The 18,709-nt window shown below is 37.5% G+C and overlaps 1 protein-coding gene across 3 annotated transcripts in view; it reads left to right on the top strand.

The window, feature by feature from the left end:
* LOC111875632 (thyroid adenoma-associated protein homolog) overlaps positions 1 to 18,709 on the top strand; it is a 64,809-nt gene that overhangs the window by 40,924 nt on the left and 5,176 nt on the right. For all 3 annotated transcript variants that reach the window (XM_023872021.2, XM_033750148.1, XM_023872020.2), the window contains 6 exons: positions 669 to 1,049; positions 5,011 to 5,289; positions 8,418 to 8,606; positions 9,683 to 9,934; positions 13,340 to 13,918; positions 16,570 to 16,720. In XM_023872021.2, the coding sequence (XP_023727789.1) occupies positions 669 to 1,049; positions 5,011 to 5,289; positions 8,418 to 8,606; positions 9,683 to 9,934; positions 13,340 to 13,918; positions 16,570 to 16,720 (1,831 nt within the window). The remainder of the gene's footprint in view (positions 1 to 668; positions 1,050 to 5,010; positions 5,290 to 8,417; positions 8,607 to 9,682; positions 9,935 to 13,339; positions 13,919 to 16,569; positions 16,721 to 18,709) is intronic.

The following is an 18,709-nucleotide window of genomic DNA, read 5'->3' on the forward strand; positions in this document are numbered from 1 at the left end:
AGAAGGTAAGGACTAGTTTCGGCAGAATTTATAGTGACAACTGTTTTGTGTGATCGTCGTTTTTGCAATCGCTGATTTTCGTGAACAGCGTGCGGCGGTGAAATTCTGCTTTTTGCTCGGGAAAAGTGGAACAGAAACTCTTGAAATGTTAAAAACGGCGTACAAGGACGATGCTATGGGGAAAACTCAAGTGTTTGAGTGGTTTTCCCGTTTCAAAAATGGTGAAATGTCAATTGATGATAAACCTCGTTCTGGTTGTCCTTCCACGGTCCGAACACATGAAAATNAACTTTTTTTTTGTTTCCTCGAACGAAAAGAGACATGAAAGGAAAGCGTTTTGCTGATGTTGCTGAGGTGAAGGAAAAAACGACGTAGGTGCTGTCAAGCATCTCAAAAGATGAATTTAGACAATGTTTTGAAAAATGGAATAAAAGACTAGACAAGTGTATTAGTGTAAGTGGAGAGTACTTTGAAGGGGATTGAAGGTTTATGCTTAAAATTTGAATAAATAAGTTTAAAAAAAAATAAGTTTGGTTTCTTTTGCGTACACCCTCGCATTGCACTCTGTATTGTTATAGTAGACACTGCAGCTTGCAGCATTTGTCATGATGATACTGTTCAGTCTATGAATTATTATTTAGATAGTAAAATAATAGTTTCTGTCATAGGCATTTTTAACAACAGAGCTTCAGGTTGGAGGCAACACAAGTTGTTTTCGGCAGTCAATGGCTGCACTCCTAGAACTTGCTGATGTTACTGATAACAGAGCAGGAGCCAGAAGATCTATCAATGCCATCAGTGGGACAGCAACTGAAGACTCTGTTGGTAACAGTACTGCATCAGACCCTTCTAATATTGCCGAAAATTTTAAGATTTTGTACGTGTCAACAGAGAGCTCAGATTGTGTGGACACTGTGGAGGCTCGCATTCATGCATTGAATATCTTACGGTCACTGTTTCGTCACTCTGTGTTGGGCGAGTCTGTCACTCCTTACATTGCACAAGGAGTGATTGTTGCCATTCAAGGGTTCAAGGGCAAGACATGGGCGGTAAGTTCATTTATGTATAGTCACTAATCATTTCAACATATGAATGTTTCAAAATTTTGTTGGTAACAAAATAGAAGGCATAGAAACACAGTTTCATAAACAACCACTTGAAGATTAAAAGCTGCTTTGAAGATAGTCTGAAAACACATTCAGATACATATGAAATGTATAGTAAGTTAGCCATTACAAATGATAATGGTATGAACTTCTGAGCTTATATCTGATATAATTAACATCAGACTATTAATTAAGCAGAAATTCTTTTTGCAAAGATGATGAGGATTACTATCATCATGGTTTAAGTGTATGTGTGGCGTAGTATGTGCTTTAGGAAAATATGTTGATCTTGCCATTTTAATATTGAGTGCCCCACACTACTTTCTCATAGCCTGGAAATTTAGAAATGTGTCCTGTTTCCATTTACAAAATATGATTTTTTCCTTGAGATCTGTGCTTTAGAGCTAAATCATTCAAACTGAAGATCCCAAGTTCTTTGCTAATTACTATTTTCCTAACTTAATCTGTTCCTGTGTAACCCCACACTTTTCAAAAAGCTTATCTCTGTATATTCTATTCTTTTTCTTTCAGTTCTGGACATTGTCCATATTTGTGATCCATATATGAGTGCTGGTACTGTTGTTGCTTTAGCAGATGATGCTCTTAAACCCAGGAGCACATCTCACAGAGGAATAGGACATTTCATAATTAAATCCTAGGCTTCAAGGAGAGGACCTTGAGCTGGTAACCATTGTTTGTTAAAATGAAAATAAGTACAGCAAAGTCCCTGTTGTTGGGCCTGTAAGGAGAATGGGGTGTGCCACTTACATGAATCTGTTGCTTGAGAAAACTGTTACATAAACTAAGCACAAAGTCAAAACAATACATTTTTCCTTCAGTTCTTGCATGGGACTCTTCCTATGTGACACAGCACATCAGTGCCTAAAAGAGTTTGTGTACATAGACTGTAACTCAATCCAAAATTCAGCTAGTCTCTGTTCTAATGACACTTGCATGAAGGAGGACCACAGGTGATAGGGACAGCAGGGAACTATTCTATGGTGTGTGAAGGTGTGTGTACGTCACAAATTTATTTCTCAGTAACTCTATAAATATGGTAAATTTTCTTTGAAATTGTTACTGGTTGGATACGAATTCCGGATGCTTGGATACCACATAGACAGGAGTTAAATTTTACTCAGAATCCTCAGAAGAAGAGAAATAAGAGTCCCACATCAGTTTATGAGAGCTACTAAACACTAGGCCAAATGAAGTGGAATAGCGGACAGTGTGGTTAGAAATGTGATACGCATTGTCCGTGAGCCTAGATGAGCTGCAAATAGAATTAATGTTCATGATAATAATATTAACTTGGTTAAATTTGTTTGCCAGCACCAGAAGCCTATAACAGGCAAGCACTTAAAATACTTAATAATAATAATAACTACAACAATAATAATAAGTATAAGTATAAGTATAAAAAGAAGCTGGAACATAACATTTACATAGTAACTAGTGTGCTCTTGCAGAACGATCTGCACTGAGATTTAAGAAACTGCTTTTGTTGTTCATGATGGTTATTCTCTAGGTTCTTGGGCTCACATGTGTCCATGGACACAAGTCTTTGATTTTTTAGTATAGTTACAGAAGATATCTTAATTTTAGATCTTTGGTGTGTATTGATAAATAAACTGTAGTCTGTGGTCAATGAAATACCACAGAAGAGCATAAGACTTTCATATTTGGATCATAAATTGAAATATTAGCATAATCTAAGCATACACGTTTTGGAGCTGCAGTACAACTGGACAGTGTTGCCGGCCATGTGTTATAGACGATGTTATTCAACAGTGGGTTAACAGTAAGGCAGAATTGCTTCATTTCTCATGATTTTTTTGGGGGGGTGGGGTGTCTTTGGAAGAATTAAATAACTTTTGCATCAACAAATTCAAATTGAAGGGCTCTGTCTGTATGGTACTGTCTCCCTCTTTTTCCTGTTCCTCCCACTTTAGAGCATAGGGCATTTGTGAAATGCTTTGTTTTGCTTCAGTTTCTTAATCCTAAGACAGGCAGTAGGACTCACTCCTTGGATGGGGGATTAGTCCGTCACAAGGCAGCTACCTACACAAACACAAAATAAACACAGACATACATCCATGCCTTGAGTGAGGTTCAGACCCATGACCCCAGTGTTTGAGCCAGCAAATATGGTTCATGCGTTAGACCAGTGGTTCCCAACCTGTGGTCCGTGAACCCCCGGGGTCTGCGAGTAATTCAAAAGGGGTCCGCAGGATAGTTTATTTTCATTAAACTTTATCTTATCATGTTCCTCACACCTGGGATATTTGCAATGTATATCTCTGGCTCTTGAGGCCCATGGTTGAAGTAAAATTTAACGGGACTGTTGGTACCGTTACTTCTTCCATTTGTAAAGCAGAGGTGAATAACCAACGATTTGTGTAGCTTTTTCCAAGGACATTTTCTTTTGGTTGGCCTATTGCATCTCAGACCCGTGTTTCAGGGTGGACTGCTGTCCTGCTTACCTGCTGTCTGACCATACTCCCCCTCCCCACCAAATCCATCCCTCTTTGGTTGGGAATAAAGCTGGGACCTTTGATCACGTTTCTTGTTCATTTCAGTGGCAGAGTGAACAACCTATGTGTCTCTAGTTTTTGCGCAGTGAATTTTTATAATATTATACAAGTATGTTTTTCTCGGTTTAATGTTCAGTTTTTCTGCTCTTGTTCAAATAATTGAGTTCACAGCGAAACTTCTAATTTTCAGTTTGTTCACAATCATATTTAGATATGAATCGGTGGTTAAAGCGTGGATCGTTGATTAGGTGAGTGTTAAATTCATAATATTAGGCCTAATTGATATGTTCGTGATCTTCCGAATAAGCTCCATTTATAACAGTATTTTATTATCATAAATGACACATTTAGTGTTGTAAAATTATAAGTTACTGCTTCACTTTTATCATATGTAAAATATAAAAAATTTCCATTTTGGGTTTTATGGGGGCCCTGGTCAATTAACATTCGGTACAGGGGGTCCGCGGCATCAAAAAGGCTGGGAAACACTGTGTTAGACTATGCAGCCATTGTGATCAGCTCTGTATGGTACTGGTTACTTAGTAAGTTGGTATGGTGTGCCTGGGTCATACTTTGTAAAGAATGTTTGAAACTGTTTTACTAATTCAGACACCTCAGAGTTTGTGTATGTATGATATATTTTGAATGAAATAAAATAAATTTAAGTTCTCCTGAACCAAAACTGTGCTTCTTAATTATAATTAATTATCAACAGGAAGTTTTCTGGGCAGCAGAGTAACTGATCCGAGAAGACCCTGTGTAACAGAGGTGGCCTGTCTGTTACATGGCTACCTAAGATTAATATACCACTGTTGGTGATCAAGTTTAATGGTTAGTTCTGTATTTCAACATCCTGTTGCACATCCTTAATCAAACGTATATTTATTAATTCCGTCAATAATGCAACTATCATTATAACATTCACCATTCAACACTAACATGATGTATTTTGGCCACAGACGACCATCCTCAGGTGTTTCCATGAGTCCAGACTGTTACACTGCTTTGATGCACACTAAAATTGCTCGTTACAGTCCTTTTAAAATAACATAATTAATTACTTAATTCATTAAAGTTTTGTATTAAAATCTTTGGTAGAATCCTATTCCACCTCATAAGGGGCATCGACCACTTGTTGAAAGCTACGTGATATTCCAAACAGTTTTTCCACAGATTGTTTTCCTCTTTCATTAGCCCGTCTGCAATCTGCAATATGCCCTTTGCTTGTGTGTGTTCCCTTTAGCAGCATGTGGTGTTGTCTTCACTTGTGAAGGCTAGTGAACTATGACATGGCGTTTGGTGATCAAGTTACTTGTTATTGCAGCATGCATAATGAACTGGTACACTGCATCTTTCTACTCGTGTTGCAGGAACGAAATTCTGCTACACTTCTCTTCTCTGCTTTGGTAACCCGCATATTTGGTGTACACCGTTCCAGAGAAGAACTGAGTATACGAAATCGTATGACTGGGCGCATCTTCTTTTTGCGTTATCCATCATTGTATGAGTTTCTATTGGAAGAATTGAAAGAGGCTATTGCTAGCATGGAAGAATGTTATAGTAGTCTGCAGCCTGGCCTGTTCCCAGTTCTGTTACTGCTTTCAAGGCTGTACCCATCATCCCTAGAGGGAACAGATTCCAACCTACAGGTACAGTAGAGCTGTTAAATTGATGTACATCTGTTAGATTCTACACCCTTTGCTGTTGTCATGCTTCTTGATGATTATGCGTAGTGCTAATATTATTATTCGGTTAATAAGGTTATTTCTTGGATGCATATGTATAACATATTTTGTAAGTACTCATTGTTGTACCAAAATGTTGTCACTGAATTACTGTAAAATCAACATAAAGTTCACCCTGTGCTTAAATGCCATGGGGTACAAAACTTCAGGGGGAATGGAGGTATAGTTCCACACATTCTTAATATTGGCACCAGATAGTTAGTAGTCATTTTCACATGACAACCACTTTGGCCTCAGGAGGAGACTGAATGGGCCCTACTGAAGAGGAAAAGGCCCAGCTGCTACTGAGAATCAAACATCAGTTGTTGAGCCTATAAAAATTATACTGATTATAATTATACTACAATTTACTGATACCTGTCCCCATATGATGTACGAAATCTGAGCTAGGCCAGAAGATTCTAACACTGTTGTCAGATTTTCATCCGAACTCCAAATGTTGAGGCATGCACTTATCAGATTATGGATAAGAATGTTTTAGTGTCAGGAAGAATTGCCACATGACATTCATTCACAAAGTAGAGAGTTTGGCAGTGTACCTGGCAAACACATGACTTGGTCGTTGCTGCTGCGAGGGATGATTAAATTAAGATGGAACTGTGATCCATTCTGGCTCTTCTGAATTATTTAGATAAATTCAAGATGATCTCAAAAGTAAAAACTCCCTAAAATCAGAAGCTCACAAGATTGTAATAACAGAATACTAATTGTGTTCATTTTCTGTGATATTGTAACATTTTTGCAAAATTATGCTTTTATTGTTTCACCATTGACTATTTTTGCTATTTGTGCCATTTAAATTCAGTGAGAGCTAAGAAATCAATTAANGAACCCACGATCCCGGTTTCCAAGCGAGCGAAGACCGTATATGCCTTAGACCGCTCGGCTACCATGACCGGCAAATTTATATGTTTAAATCATATAAATACACATCAGTATGGATATTATTAGGGTACTGAAGTGATACATGACTAGATAGTTGATGCATATATCTTCTATAGGACAGAGGAGAAATGCATACAAACCTTTGATTGGAAGACCTGAAGGGAAGAGACCACTTCAGGGGCCTAGGCATAGACAGGAGAATAATATTGTGACATGTTGTACAATGGAGGACACCCCCTCCCTCCCCAGCGGCGGCGTGGCCGCTCTGGCCACGGTGACGTAGCAGGTGAGTCAGCACTCTGCCCCCCCCACCCCAGGCTACTTGGCACTGCTTCCTACTGTTACGAGACACACAACGCCGCTGTTGACACGGGCAACAGGCAACAGCGAACTGAATGAAAGCCGGCTGAGCAGCAAGCAAGAGTTAGTGTGTGATCAGGAGTGACACAGTTAGTGTGTGAACCGAAGCAACACAGTTGGAGTCGCGGAAAGAACTGGATGGGTGTGTAATTGTGTAATTGGGAGTGTGTAACACAGTGACACTTATATAGCTCCCGTACTGTGAATACGTGTAGACTACTGAACGGTGTGAAGAGATTATTGCGAATAGGGTTATAAAGTGTGAAACCCCGCAACAGTGTGAAGAGATTATTGTAAATAGGGTTATAAAGTGTGAAACCTCACAACGGCGCCTTCAGTAACCCAACACGTTACCATATTAAAGTGGATCATATGACAATGTTTAATGGATTCATTGGGCTCAGGATAGAGATCAATGGTGAACAGGGTGATGAAGTGTTTCATAAAACGGAGGGAATTTTTTGGCTAACTTATTGATTATTAGCTTCTGAAGAAGTGCTCTATTCCAATGAGTTAAGTACCTGAAAATTTGTTGCACAGGCACAAACAAGAAATTCTTTAAAGAATCTTAAAAATTTTTAATTGAAAGTGAGCTTGCAAATATTGTGTTCATTTTAACATATTTGTCATTACTTACAAGAGACTAGGAGAAATGTCAGAAGTGTGACGTGTTATGGACAGATGGATCTGGTGGCAGGGCTAGTTTCATGTGGTATTTGTCTGTGGTTTAGTGAATAAAAGTGAACCAAGATACAGGATTCATTCATAATGCAACTACATAACAAACAAATTCATTGAAAATGTGAAATGTTAAAATATTTTGGAATGGAAATGATGAAATATTGATGACAAAGCCAAAGAAAAAACACAGACTTGGGAAAAGCATGCTATAATTTAGTTCAGAATCTTTTATTTTCTCTCCAAGAAATTAAAGATTAAAGCCACAATTTTACATTATATTTTTATATTCATGGAAAGATTTGTCTCGCTCAAAAAGAGAACAAAGACTAAAGATGTTTGTAAACAGTGAAGATAATATTCATAGCTTATGGGGGGGGAGAGAAGACATGCATGAAGATCTCAGTTTGAGAATATTATAAAAAGAGTCACTTGCAGGAGCAAGGCACACACTAAGGTAATATTACTATTGAGTTCATAAAATAATTTGTTGGAATATGAAAATGCTTATTCAAAACGAATTTCTTGAAGAACAGAGTGACTGTTTGTTAAGGTCCTGTACAGTGATATAGTCAGTTAATCATGTCGTATTACTTTCATTTATTTAATTGGTTGGTTAATTATTCCAGATACTAACAAGATGAAATCTATCTATCTATCCCTGTTGCTTCCACCTGGAGCATAGGGCATCCATGAAATGCTTTTCATCCACTTCAGTTTCTTAATCTTGGACAGTCAGTAGGACTCCTTGGTTGGGGGATCAGCCCAATGCAAAGCTGCTACCTACACAGTAAAACACAAATGCAGAATAAATGCAAACATCCATGCATTGAATGATATTCGAACCCATGATCGCAGCTTTCAAGTGAGCGAAGATATTTCATGCCTTAAACCATGTGACCACTATGATCAGCAACAAGATAGAATAGACTCATTTGAATAGATCTGTTCCTTTTCTATAAAGAAGGATCCAGTGTTAAGCAGAAGACAGTCTTGATCCCTGTTGTTAGTGATTTCTGAAGAACTAATGGGGTCAACATTAAAACATTATTCTTTGACTAATACAATCATTTCAGTTATTACTTACTTTCTTAATGTATTGCTTACAGCTGAGTGTGTATGCTCCATTTGTTCACCGATGTTCCCTTAGCTCTGTGCTTAAGACCAGGGTGTTGGCTGCAAAGGCCCTGGTTCCTCTTGTTCCTCCAAACCAGCATCCATTATTACTTCAAGAACTGGTTACAATTTCAGCTCAGAAATACACAACAGAGAACCACAGGCATGGGCTGCTACTTCAGGTGATTGAACTGTTTTTAAATCATGAGGAAGGAAAAATGATATGAGGAAAAGTCTGTTATTTTATTAGATATAGATTTTATCCCATGGTAAGCGAGTTGTTTGTTACCATGGTATAAAACGAACTTGGGTTGTAGATGGTATGAGAGAACATCCACATATTTTGAATAAACAGCTGTGGACATTTGAGAGGAGTGGTCCTCTAACTTGAATGATGGGCTTGGGTCCAGCAAACACTCAGCACTAATGGTGCTGTATTGAGATGTAGTGAGCACATAAGAAACTTAGTGAAGTGCACCGCTTGAAAATGTATCAGTTTCTCTTATACTCTTAGTGACCAAAGCTATATCATGTTTTGTTTAAATGACATTTCAGGCTGGGCATCCTATATTTGTATTACTAGGTGTTAAAATTTCATGAAATTTTGTCAGTTTTCTAATAAATTGTTCTGATTTGGAACAGATTCACAGACATGATGATATTATAAGCACATCATCCCTTATAAAAGAAGGTGAAATAGGCCAAAATTAATAGGACTTGGACATATGGGAGGGTATAATAATATGATGCTAGATTCATGGCAAAGATTTGGGTTTGGGCTAGTGTGTAGTTGTTTCTCAACATGTTATGTCAGTGTTTATCAATGACAAACTAATACCAAAGTCATCGGTATGACATTTTTCAGAATGACCCCATTTCAGTTGAGATCAAATATACATTCAGTGAATTCCCTCATATTACATAGAACTCTTTATTTTCACATTTCAGTATGCATGTAGAGGGGGAGGATATTTTCATAAGCTAACAGTTGGAATGAGAGTATATATTAAACTAGTAGTCTAATGGCATTAGAGTATCACACTTCTCTAGTTCCAAAAATTGTCATGCCCCCACATTTTATTTCATAGATCTGATCACCGTGATAGTGTGCAAATAATGCTGACAGTAAATCATGAAGATCCACATTATGCATTTGTTTCCATCTTCTCATCTTTCATATAAAGTACATATATTATTCCTTATAAATTCCAAGTGAAAAGTATGTTTATTCATTTAATGTAGTTATTTTCTGTTGTAGATATTCCATCTTCTTGAAGAAAGTCTGTCAGCATTGTCTGTAAGCAAGGAAGTAGCAGAACGAGTTGAGCAGTGGATAGTTGATTTAAAATGGCTCCTTCCATCAGAAACAGGCTTTCAAATCTGTTTCGTTACATCAGAAGTGTTCTTGCGCATTCTGCATATTGTATCAAGAAGACTATTTATGTCAGTCAGCCATTCCATATGGCAAGAAATATGCAACGTTCTCAGCGTGGATTTGCTGAGATCACAGGTAAGTCCTCAGCATTAATTTTGAATTGAAACATCATTCTCACTAAAATGCAGTCCATGAGGTCCTTCAGACAACATAATTTTAGGAGGTGTAACTGGATTATAAGGGTATATATTCAGAAGTTATATATTTGGGTCCAAAATAGATCTTTATTATACAGAGTTTAATTGCAGTAGAATCTAGAGCACATGTTTAACTCCCCATGCATGTTACAAGCCTCCACCCATCTCATTTCACTTGCTTTAATTACTCTCGTAATGTATATGGTTAGGTTAGACATCTCCACAAGAAAGTGATTATAATCAATCAGTACTTTACAATTGAATATTTATTTCCTGCTACATGTTTTGGTCTCCTAGGACCATCATGAGGCAATGATACAAGAATATGTCTAGGGTCATTGAACTCCTAACATGGATCCATATTTAGTGTAATGCGACATACTCTACGATACAGAATTTGCGCCTCGAGTTAAATATAAGTATTGAAATGAAATATATAAAATATCAAGGATATATTAGAAGTATATAAGCATACTGACTCTGTATTAAAATTATTAAAAATGATGTATGACAAGTTTCAATGTTACAGTGCCTAGTATACCCTAGCAATATTTAGTGAAGATTAAGTATGAAGTCTTCATTATGTAATTTTGTTCAGTCCATAGTTACTTCCTCTTTCTCATGTCACATATTCCCTTTATCTCTATATAGTGGCCACGCCATACCTCAAGCGGTTAGTCGCTGGCTTCCCACCATTGCGGCCCGGGTTCGATCCCGGGTCTGGTCAAGTGGGATTTGTGGTGGACAAAATGGCGCTGGGGCAGGTGTTCTCCAAGTACTTCGGTTTCCCCTGCCAATCTTTATTCCACCAATTGCTCCACAATCACCCTCAACTATCATCTGGGGCTGGTACAATAGGCCAGAAGTGGCCACAGTACAAGGGACCCAGTCCCACCCCACTAGCAATAATAATGAAAAAAAATAATATCTCTATATAACTTGCAGAGAAATGTTTTCTGCTTTGTGATGAGTGTTTATATGGAAGACACAACATACATTACAGTAGGAGTTTGTAGTTATTAAAGCAACTTGAGTCACAACTTACAATGTAAAAGGAAAGCAAGAAAAAGACTTCTACTGTGGTCATCTGGGTTGTGACACCATATAGTCTGGTAAGTGATTACCAACATTTTAGAAGACCTTACTGATGGAGGCAGAGTTCCTCCAAAATATTGGTATCTGCCTACCAGGATATTTGGTCTCACATCCCAGAAACCCACAATATGAGTCATCGCTGGTGTAAAAGTCTTGAATTATAAGAAGAGAAAGGAGTGCAATTGCTGAGAAACCAATACAGAAAGTGTCATTGTTTAGAGAAAATAAATGCTTGTGTCACAACATGCACTACATCCATACAAATGAAAGTAACACTATCTGATTAAATATTGAATGGCATACCAATGTATTGTTCTGAATATTGGACGTTTTCTGGCCTGCCTGAAGAAAGCGACCACATAAACAGCTGAGGTCAGTATAATGTGTATTATAATGCAGATATAATTTTTCTATGGGTGATACCAATTTTCATATACTCTTCAAGTTTGTTGTTCCATTACATAGTGAGACATACTGAAAAACTAAAATGTGGCTGCATGTAGATAAATATTTGTATCAGTAACTTACTATATATAGTAAATAGAGTTTGGGATACCCATGAAACTAGTTAGGTTGATTAAAATGTGTTTAAACGAAACGTATAGTAAAGTCCGTGTATTTGTCTAATAAATTTCCTATCCAGAATGGTTTGAAACAAGGAGATGCTTTATCGCCACTCCTTTTCAACTTTGCCTTAGAATATGCAATTAGGAAGGTCCAAGAAAACCAGGTGGGACTGAGATTAAATGGGACACATCAGCTGTCGGTCTATGCCGATGATGTGAATCTACTGGGTGATAATGTAGATACCATAAAGAAAAACACACAAACTTTAATTGACGCAAGTAAAGAGGTTGGTCTAGAAGTAAACACAGAGAAAACTAAGTATATGTTACTGTCTCATCACCAAAATGCAGGGCAAAATCATGACATAAAGATAGGAAACAGATGTTTTGAAAATGTGGCACAGTTCAGATATTTGGGAACAATGATAACAGATCAAAACCTGATTCAGGAGGAAATTAAGAGGTGATTGAACTCGGGTAATGCTTGCTACCATTCAGTCCTGAACCTTTTGTCTTCTCGTTTGTTGTCCAAAAACATAAAAATTAGAATATACAGGACTATAATTTTGCCTGTGGTTCTGTATGGGTGTGAAACTTGGTCTCTGACATTAAGGGAGGAACATAGACTGAGGGTGTTGAGGAGAATATTTGGACCGAAGAGGGATGAAGTGACAGGAGTTTGGAGAAAACTGCATAGTGAGGAGCTTCATAACTTGTACTCTTCTCCAAGTATAATTAGAATGATCAAGTCAAGGACGATAAGGTGGGCATGTCATGTAGCATGAATGAGGGAAACGAATGCATATAGGATATTGGTGGGAAAGCCAGAAGGAAAGAGACCACAGGGAAGACCAAGGCATAGGTGGGTGGACAATATTAGAATGGATATTAGAGAGATAGGATGGGATGGTATGGATTGGGTAGATCTGGCTCAAGATAGGGACCATTGGATGGCTCTTGTGAACACGGTGATGAACCTTTGGGTTCTATAAAATGCTGGGAAGTTCTTGAGTAGCTGCAGAATTGGCGGCTCCTCCAGAAGTGCTCGGCTCCATGAGTAAGTAAGTAAGTAAGTATTCCGATCTTTTTAGAAGCAGTAGAACTGCTTATGTTATTTATTTATTTATTTAAAGGATCTTTAAATTAACCTAAGAGAGAAGTAAAAAGCTGAGTTGGAAAAAATTGCATAGTAAGTGATTTGATAAGTAAACTCTTCTTCAGATTTTATTAGGATAACCAAATCAAGGAGAATGAGATTGACGGGATGCATAACACGCATGGGAGAGATGATAGATGCATACCAAATTTAGCCAGAGTATGTGAAGTAGGAGATCTAGGTAAAGATGGTGGATAATATTAAAAGGGAATTAAAAGAAAGTGAATGTTAGAGTGTACACTGAATTCTGGCTCAAGTGTAATCAGTGACAGACTTTATGAATTTTTGCTTCTATAAAATGTGGGGAATTTGGGTAGCTGGATAACTGTTGGCTTCTCAGAATATCCTGTGCTTCATGGAGTAAATTGAAATTGCCAGCTATCATCAAGGGATGAATTTAAGTGGAAGAGCAAACAGATTATGGAAACAACATTAATGAAAGCAGTATAACTACCGTTTTCACTGTTCTGCCTCTTTTATATTTGTGTTTCTTCTGCTTGAAGAAATAAATGTGTTTGACTTGCAGGAGGAAGTACCGAGCAGAATGATTGGTAGAGGAATCTACTTGCGTCATGCAGTGCAGCTCCTGTTAGAACTATCACTTGTTCTGCATCCTACACACACTCCAACTCCAAGTTTCCTTAAAGATATGGAACAACTGTTAGTTCATCTGCTCTTCCATGCAAGATATGAAGTTGTCAAAATTGCACTTAGTTTCTTGGAAGCTCTTCTAGATACAGGAGATTATATATTGGAAGATGAGGAAGATTCTACTCTGCCAGTGGATAAAAGTTTTTATAGGCATGTGAAAGAATGGAACAGGAGTCATGAAGGAGTACTGGCCGATTCATTAAGATCTTCACCTGCTATTGGAGAGATACTAGTAAGGCAAATGGTACCGAAGGAACAGAGTACTTTTGCGGAGTGTTGTTGGAAGACATTTTGTGTATTAAGCCATTGTCCAAAGGCCCTTCTGAGAATGGAAACTGCAGCTGAAGGAGTACTGAGAGGCCTACTTCAGCGCTGTCAGAAGGAATGTGAAGGTATTGACTGGGCTGTGTTGAGATGTGCTGGGGCCCTCGTGAAGATTATGCAGCAGGAAAATGTATGTTTAAACAGTACATACACCTTTTTTGTTTATAGTTTAAGATAAAATTCCTTTGATTTTGTTAATTAAGTATGGTGAAAAGGCAAGATGAAAAATCTTGGATAATTGTGCAGTAATAACCATCAATACCAGTATTCTTCTGAAGAGAATGGAAGGAAACCCAATCCAAAAATTAGTAATTCAGGTTACCTTCTTGTTATTTGATTGTTCTACTAGTATGATGATATAGTCCATTCAAAACTGATTTCTGCAATTTATAACAGGCTTGTAGAGCACTCCTTTTAAATCACTGCAACAGAGTTCATGAAAATGATTATGAAACAAACATTGCAGCAGTTTTCCAAAGTCACATCAGAAGAGACCTTCAGACTTTGCAGACATAAAGCCAGTCATCATATGATTTTGAGAATTTGTATACATTAAAAATATTAAAGGTTTATTATGATATTTTGTTATTAAGGGTGCCTTGTTACCATGGCATGTCATATCCTCTGGTTGTAGATGGAGAAAACATCTATTTGATAAACACAATTTAACAACACTGTCATTAACTCAAGATACGTAGTATTGTAAGGTTTCAATAACATTTTTTTTTTAAATAATGTGAAATTTCCATTTTTTCACTAAAACTAGGACATGATAAAAATTAATAAAAAAACTCAGTAATACATTATATATTAAATGTAGTGAAATTTAAACACACAAAAATGAGCTCAAAATGATTGATTTAGAAACATGGCTGTTAAAAAAATAAAATTATTTGTTTTGAACAGCCAGGTTATGTTTTTGTTTTCACATGATTGATGATGTCGAACTGACCACCATGTGCAATGCAAAATTTCATGTTGCATAATGTGCATTCAGCATTCTTATTCACACCTATAATAAAGAGATATTCACTTTTAATTAATACAGTGCTTGCATCTTGCCATCACTGTATGGATGACAACCGATAAATTCTCACAGGCTCTCACAACACAACGTAACATTCGACAAAGAATGCAGAGAATGATACAAACAGAACTTCTGTTATGGAAAAAAATCAAAATACTACTAACATAAATAGAAAAAAAAACACGCATATATATATTGCCAACAGAAAAACTAATAATTTGTGAAATTGTGTTTTGTGAATTAACCACCAGGGGTGTTAACATCATTATAGAAATGCCAGTTGCAGAGAATAGCATCCATTACATAGCAGTTATCAATAGAAATTAATGTTACAGAAGAGCACTTAAAAAGCAGGACATTGAAATAAATCTGGGACAGCAGGATATTATTATGAAAAAACAGAACTGTCCCGGGAAAAAAACAGGACAAATGGGAACTCTGTAGTGTTGAATATTAAGATGATTAGTGAAAAATTATATAGAAAAGACGTGGAAGGAAGTGTTCATGTCTTAATTTGAAATACTGTCCCAGCAGTTGTGTGGAGAGGCAGAGAAAAACTACAGAAAACCTATCAGGATAGCATGTTTCCAGACTGACATTTGAACCTGGGACCTACTGAATACAAAGCATGAGTGCTAACCCTTTGACATTTGAACTTGGGACCCACCAAATAGAAACCAAGAGTGCTAGCCCTCTGGTGCAACATCTGGTTTGATCATGATCATTTTCAGATTAATGAATTAATGTTCAGGGTATTTTTTTTGCCACATCTTTTGCTGTTTATCTCTAATCAGTTACTTTTTATGTTTCTAGGGTTGATAGGATATTTGGTTACCCTGCCTATTAAAGCATTCAGATGGACTCATACTTATTCTTATGATGTACTTAAAAATAATTATACATATATTTGTCTCATTCACAGAAAGTGTGCTTTAAACTACATAATATTATGGATGAGAGTACTTAACTTGTCTTATATTCAGTAGTTCACTAATGGTTCCCAGTACATTTATTGAGATTACTGGAACCTCTTTTACTCAGTAATACATGAACTAAGCTTCCTTCTAGCTGAACTGATACGTATATATAAATATTTATTTCAATGAAATAAAATTGATCCTGTTGCTGCATGACTTAAGTCATTGAGGTGTGGTAGGTAGTCAGAAAAGACCCTTCTGCAGTAGTAGTTAGTTAGTTAGTTAGTTATTGGAGAGGGTGGGTTTCCCCATGCACTTAGACCAGTATTGGTCCATTGTGCTTCCCTCTATGATATTCTACCAGTCCCTATATCCTACCGATATTGGTGCGCACCATCAGTCCCGACCAAGCCAGCGAGTTCGGCCTCTACTGGCTTAGTGGTATCTATAATGCTTCCCCCATCTATCAGAGATGTTAGAGACCACTGTTGGGCGGGAAACATCCTTGAATTTGGCTCAGTGACCTCCTTTGGAGTTATGAGGTTCTTTTACGTGCCGTAAAGCTACGACACAGGACCCACGGCTTAAAGTACCTCCCGGAGGACTTGTTCCCTGAATTTTTCCGCCCTTAAAAATTCCACGACCTCCGCCGGGTTTGAACCCCCGTACCACGAGTCATCAGGTGGGAACGTTACCTCTAGACTACGGAGGCCGCTTTTCTGCAGTAGTAAGAAACAGGAGTTATACCTACCAGAATGTTTTTCACATAAGTCCCAAAGAGCACATGACACTGATTATGAGTCTTATTTTAACAAGATTTGTCTGTTTCATGTATAGGTACCACTCACAGCAGAAGTTACCAGTGAGGTATGCTGTACTTTGGTTGAGTTTTCTTCAACAGACAAATCTTCAACATGCCGACTGACTGTGGCAAATATCTTGCTGGACAACACTTCTTGGCTACAGGGCACAATGACATTCCTCTCAGGTATGGGTTGATTTAAGTGGAATTCTTCTCTACAGTAGGCATGATGGCATTGAGGATCACCAACAGTATAGTGACAGACTAGAGCTGTGTGACCTAGGTTTGATTCTTGACAGGGGCAGAGATTTTTTTTTTTTTTTTGTTTTTACCACAGTATACAGACAATCCTGGGTCCCATTCAGCCTCCTATCCAGTGGTTTACTATTGGTCATGGTGCAAGGATGGTCAGATGCCACCGCTTTGTATTCTGTCCTGTTCTGCCAAGTTGATTACTAGGAATTCTTCTATGGTGGTAAAATGGCTGGAACCAGAAGCTAACCATTCTTTTCCATCTAGTACCAAGGTGAAGCTATACCTCCACTCCCACATACGTCAACTGACTGTGTCATATTAGAACCCTAAGACTTAATACTCCTAACCCAAAGCTGTGACACAGGACCCAATCCTGAGCTAGTTCCCCTTGCCAGTCTACATTACAGAAACTTATTTCCAAACGTTTTTTTTTTAATACCCTCTTCCCATCTCTAGCTTTGTTTTTCATTGGCTGCTTCTGAAGTTTCAGTCTTAAAATCCTCTTTATGTTTCTCATTTCTCCATCAGATTATAGAATCTTGTTCTTTTACCCCACCATAGAGTGGAAGTGTATGATAGAATTATTTACATTTATCAGTGGCCTTTGTGCTGACTTTTTGACTATGTAATAGCAGGTTCCTTGACCTCAGGAAAGTGTTTGTAACGGATGACAGCTCATGAAGAAATTTTAAAATATTAGAAAATGTAAATACTACACATATGTGCATATTTGTCTAACAGAGTTGTGACAGTGTAGGCATGGAGGTGTATACCAAGAGTTTGGAGGAACATACCGCCTCAAACTTCAGGGTTGCAATATATAAAGGATGAACATATATTTACATATGTATGTTCCATGTTCTGTCACTGTTAAATTGATTTATCAGTTACACTCTTCTGTACCCAAGGGTTATTAGACAAGATTTTATATGAGTGATGAAGATCAAAGCCCTTGCAAAAAAAAAAAAATAGATAATTTAGTTTCTTAAAAATGGGAGTAATACAGTTTTTTCCCCCATTGTTATAGCAGTTAAGGTTTGAAAGTAACAAAGTACCCATTCTTTCTCCAGGTTTTTCATAAAATAAACCATACTGAATTGCTGATTGCTCAGATATATTCCTTTTGACCCCAGTTCACATGGGTGTATACATAAACTATGGCATGTTTTCTCAGCACACTGTGCTGCCCATTATTATTTTCCAGTGAAGCTTTTGTAAAGACCATTTCTTTCACAAGGCTAATCATTTTGCTGTGAATACATAAACATTTCAGTTTTAAATTATTAATATATAACCTTCTAAACATTAGGAGGAAGAACTGAGCTAGATTACTGGCATACTGGGTATGCTATGTGCTGAACAACCAGGGAATCTGGATTCAATTCCTGACAGGGCCCAAAAGGTTTTTTTTTCTCCAGTGTCCAAACTGGTTATGGGGCACACCATTCCCTACTATACAATGTCTACCAGGGCTCTTTCCCTGCGAAGTGTGAAGCTGAATATTCATATACATCTAGTATCTATATATACGAGGGGGTACCCAAAAGAAACCGAACTTATTTTTTTTTAAACTTATTTATTCAAATTTTAAGCACAAACCTTCAATCCCCTTCAAAGTACTCTCCACTTACACTAATACACTTGTCTAGTCTTTTATTCCATTTTTCAAAACACTGTCTAAATTCATCTTTTGAGATGCCTCCGTCATTTTTTCCTTTCATGTCTCTTTTCATTCGAGGAAACAAAAAAAAAGTCACACGGGGCAAGGTCGGGTGAGTATGGAGGGTGAGGAACAGGGGTCATACCATTTTTGGTCAAGAATTGTCATACAGACAGGGCTGTGTGAGCAGGGGCATTGTCATGATGGAAAAACCAGTCACCCGACTGCCACAAATCTGGCCGCTGAGCTCCAAGTCACTC

The sequence above is a fragment of the Cryptotermes secundus genome, unplaced genomic scaffold (genome assembly GCF_002891405.2).
Source record: "Cryptotermes secundus unplaced genomic scaffold, Csec_1.0 scaffold297, whole genome shotgun sequence".
NCBI classification, from domain to species: domain Eukaryota; kingdom Metazoa; phylum Arthropoda; class Insecta; order Blattodea; family Kalotermitidae; genus Cryptotermes; species Cryptotermes secundus.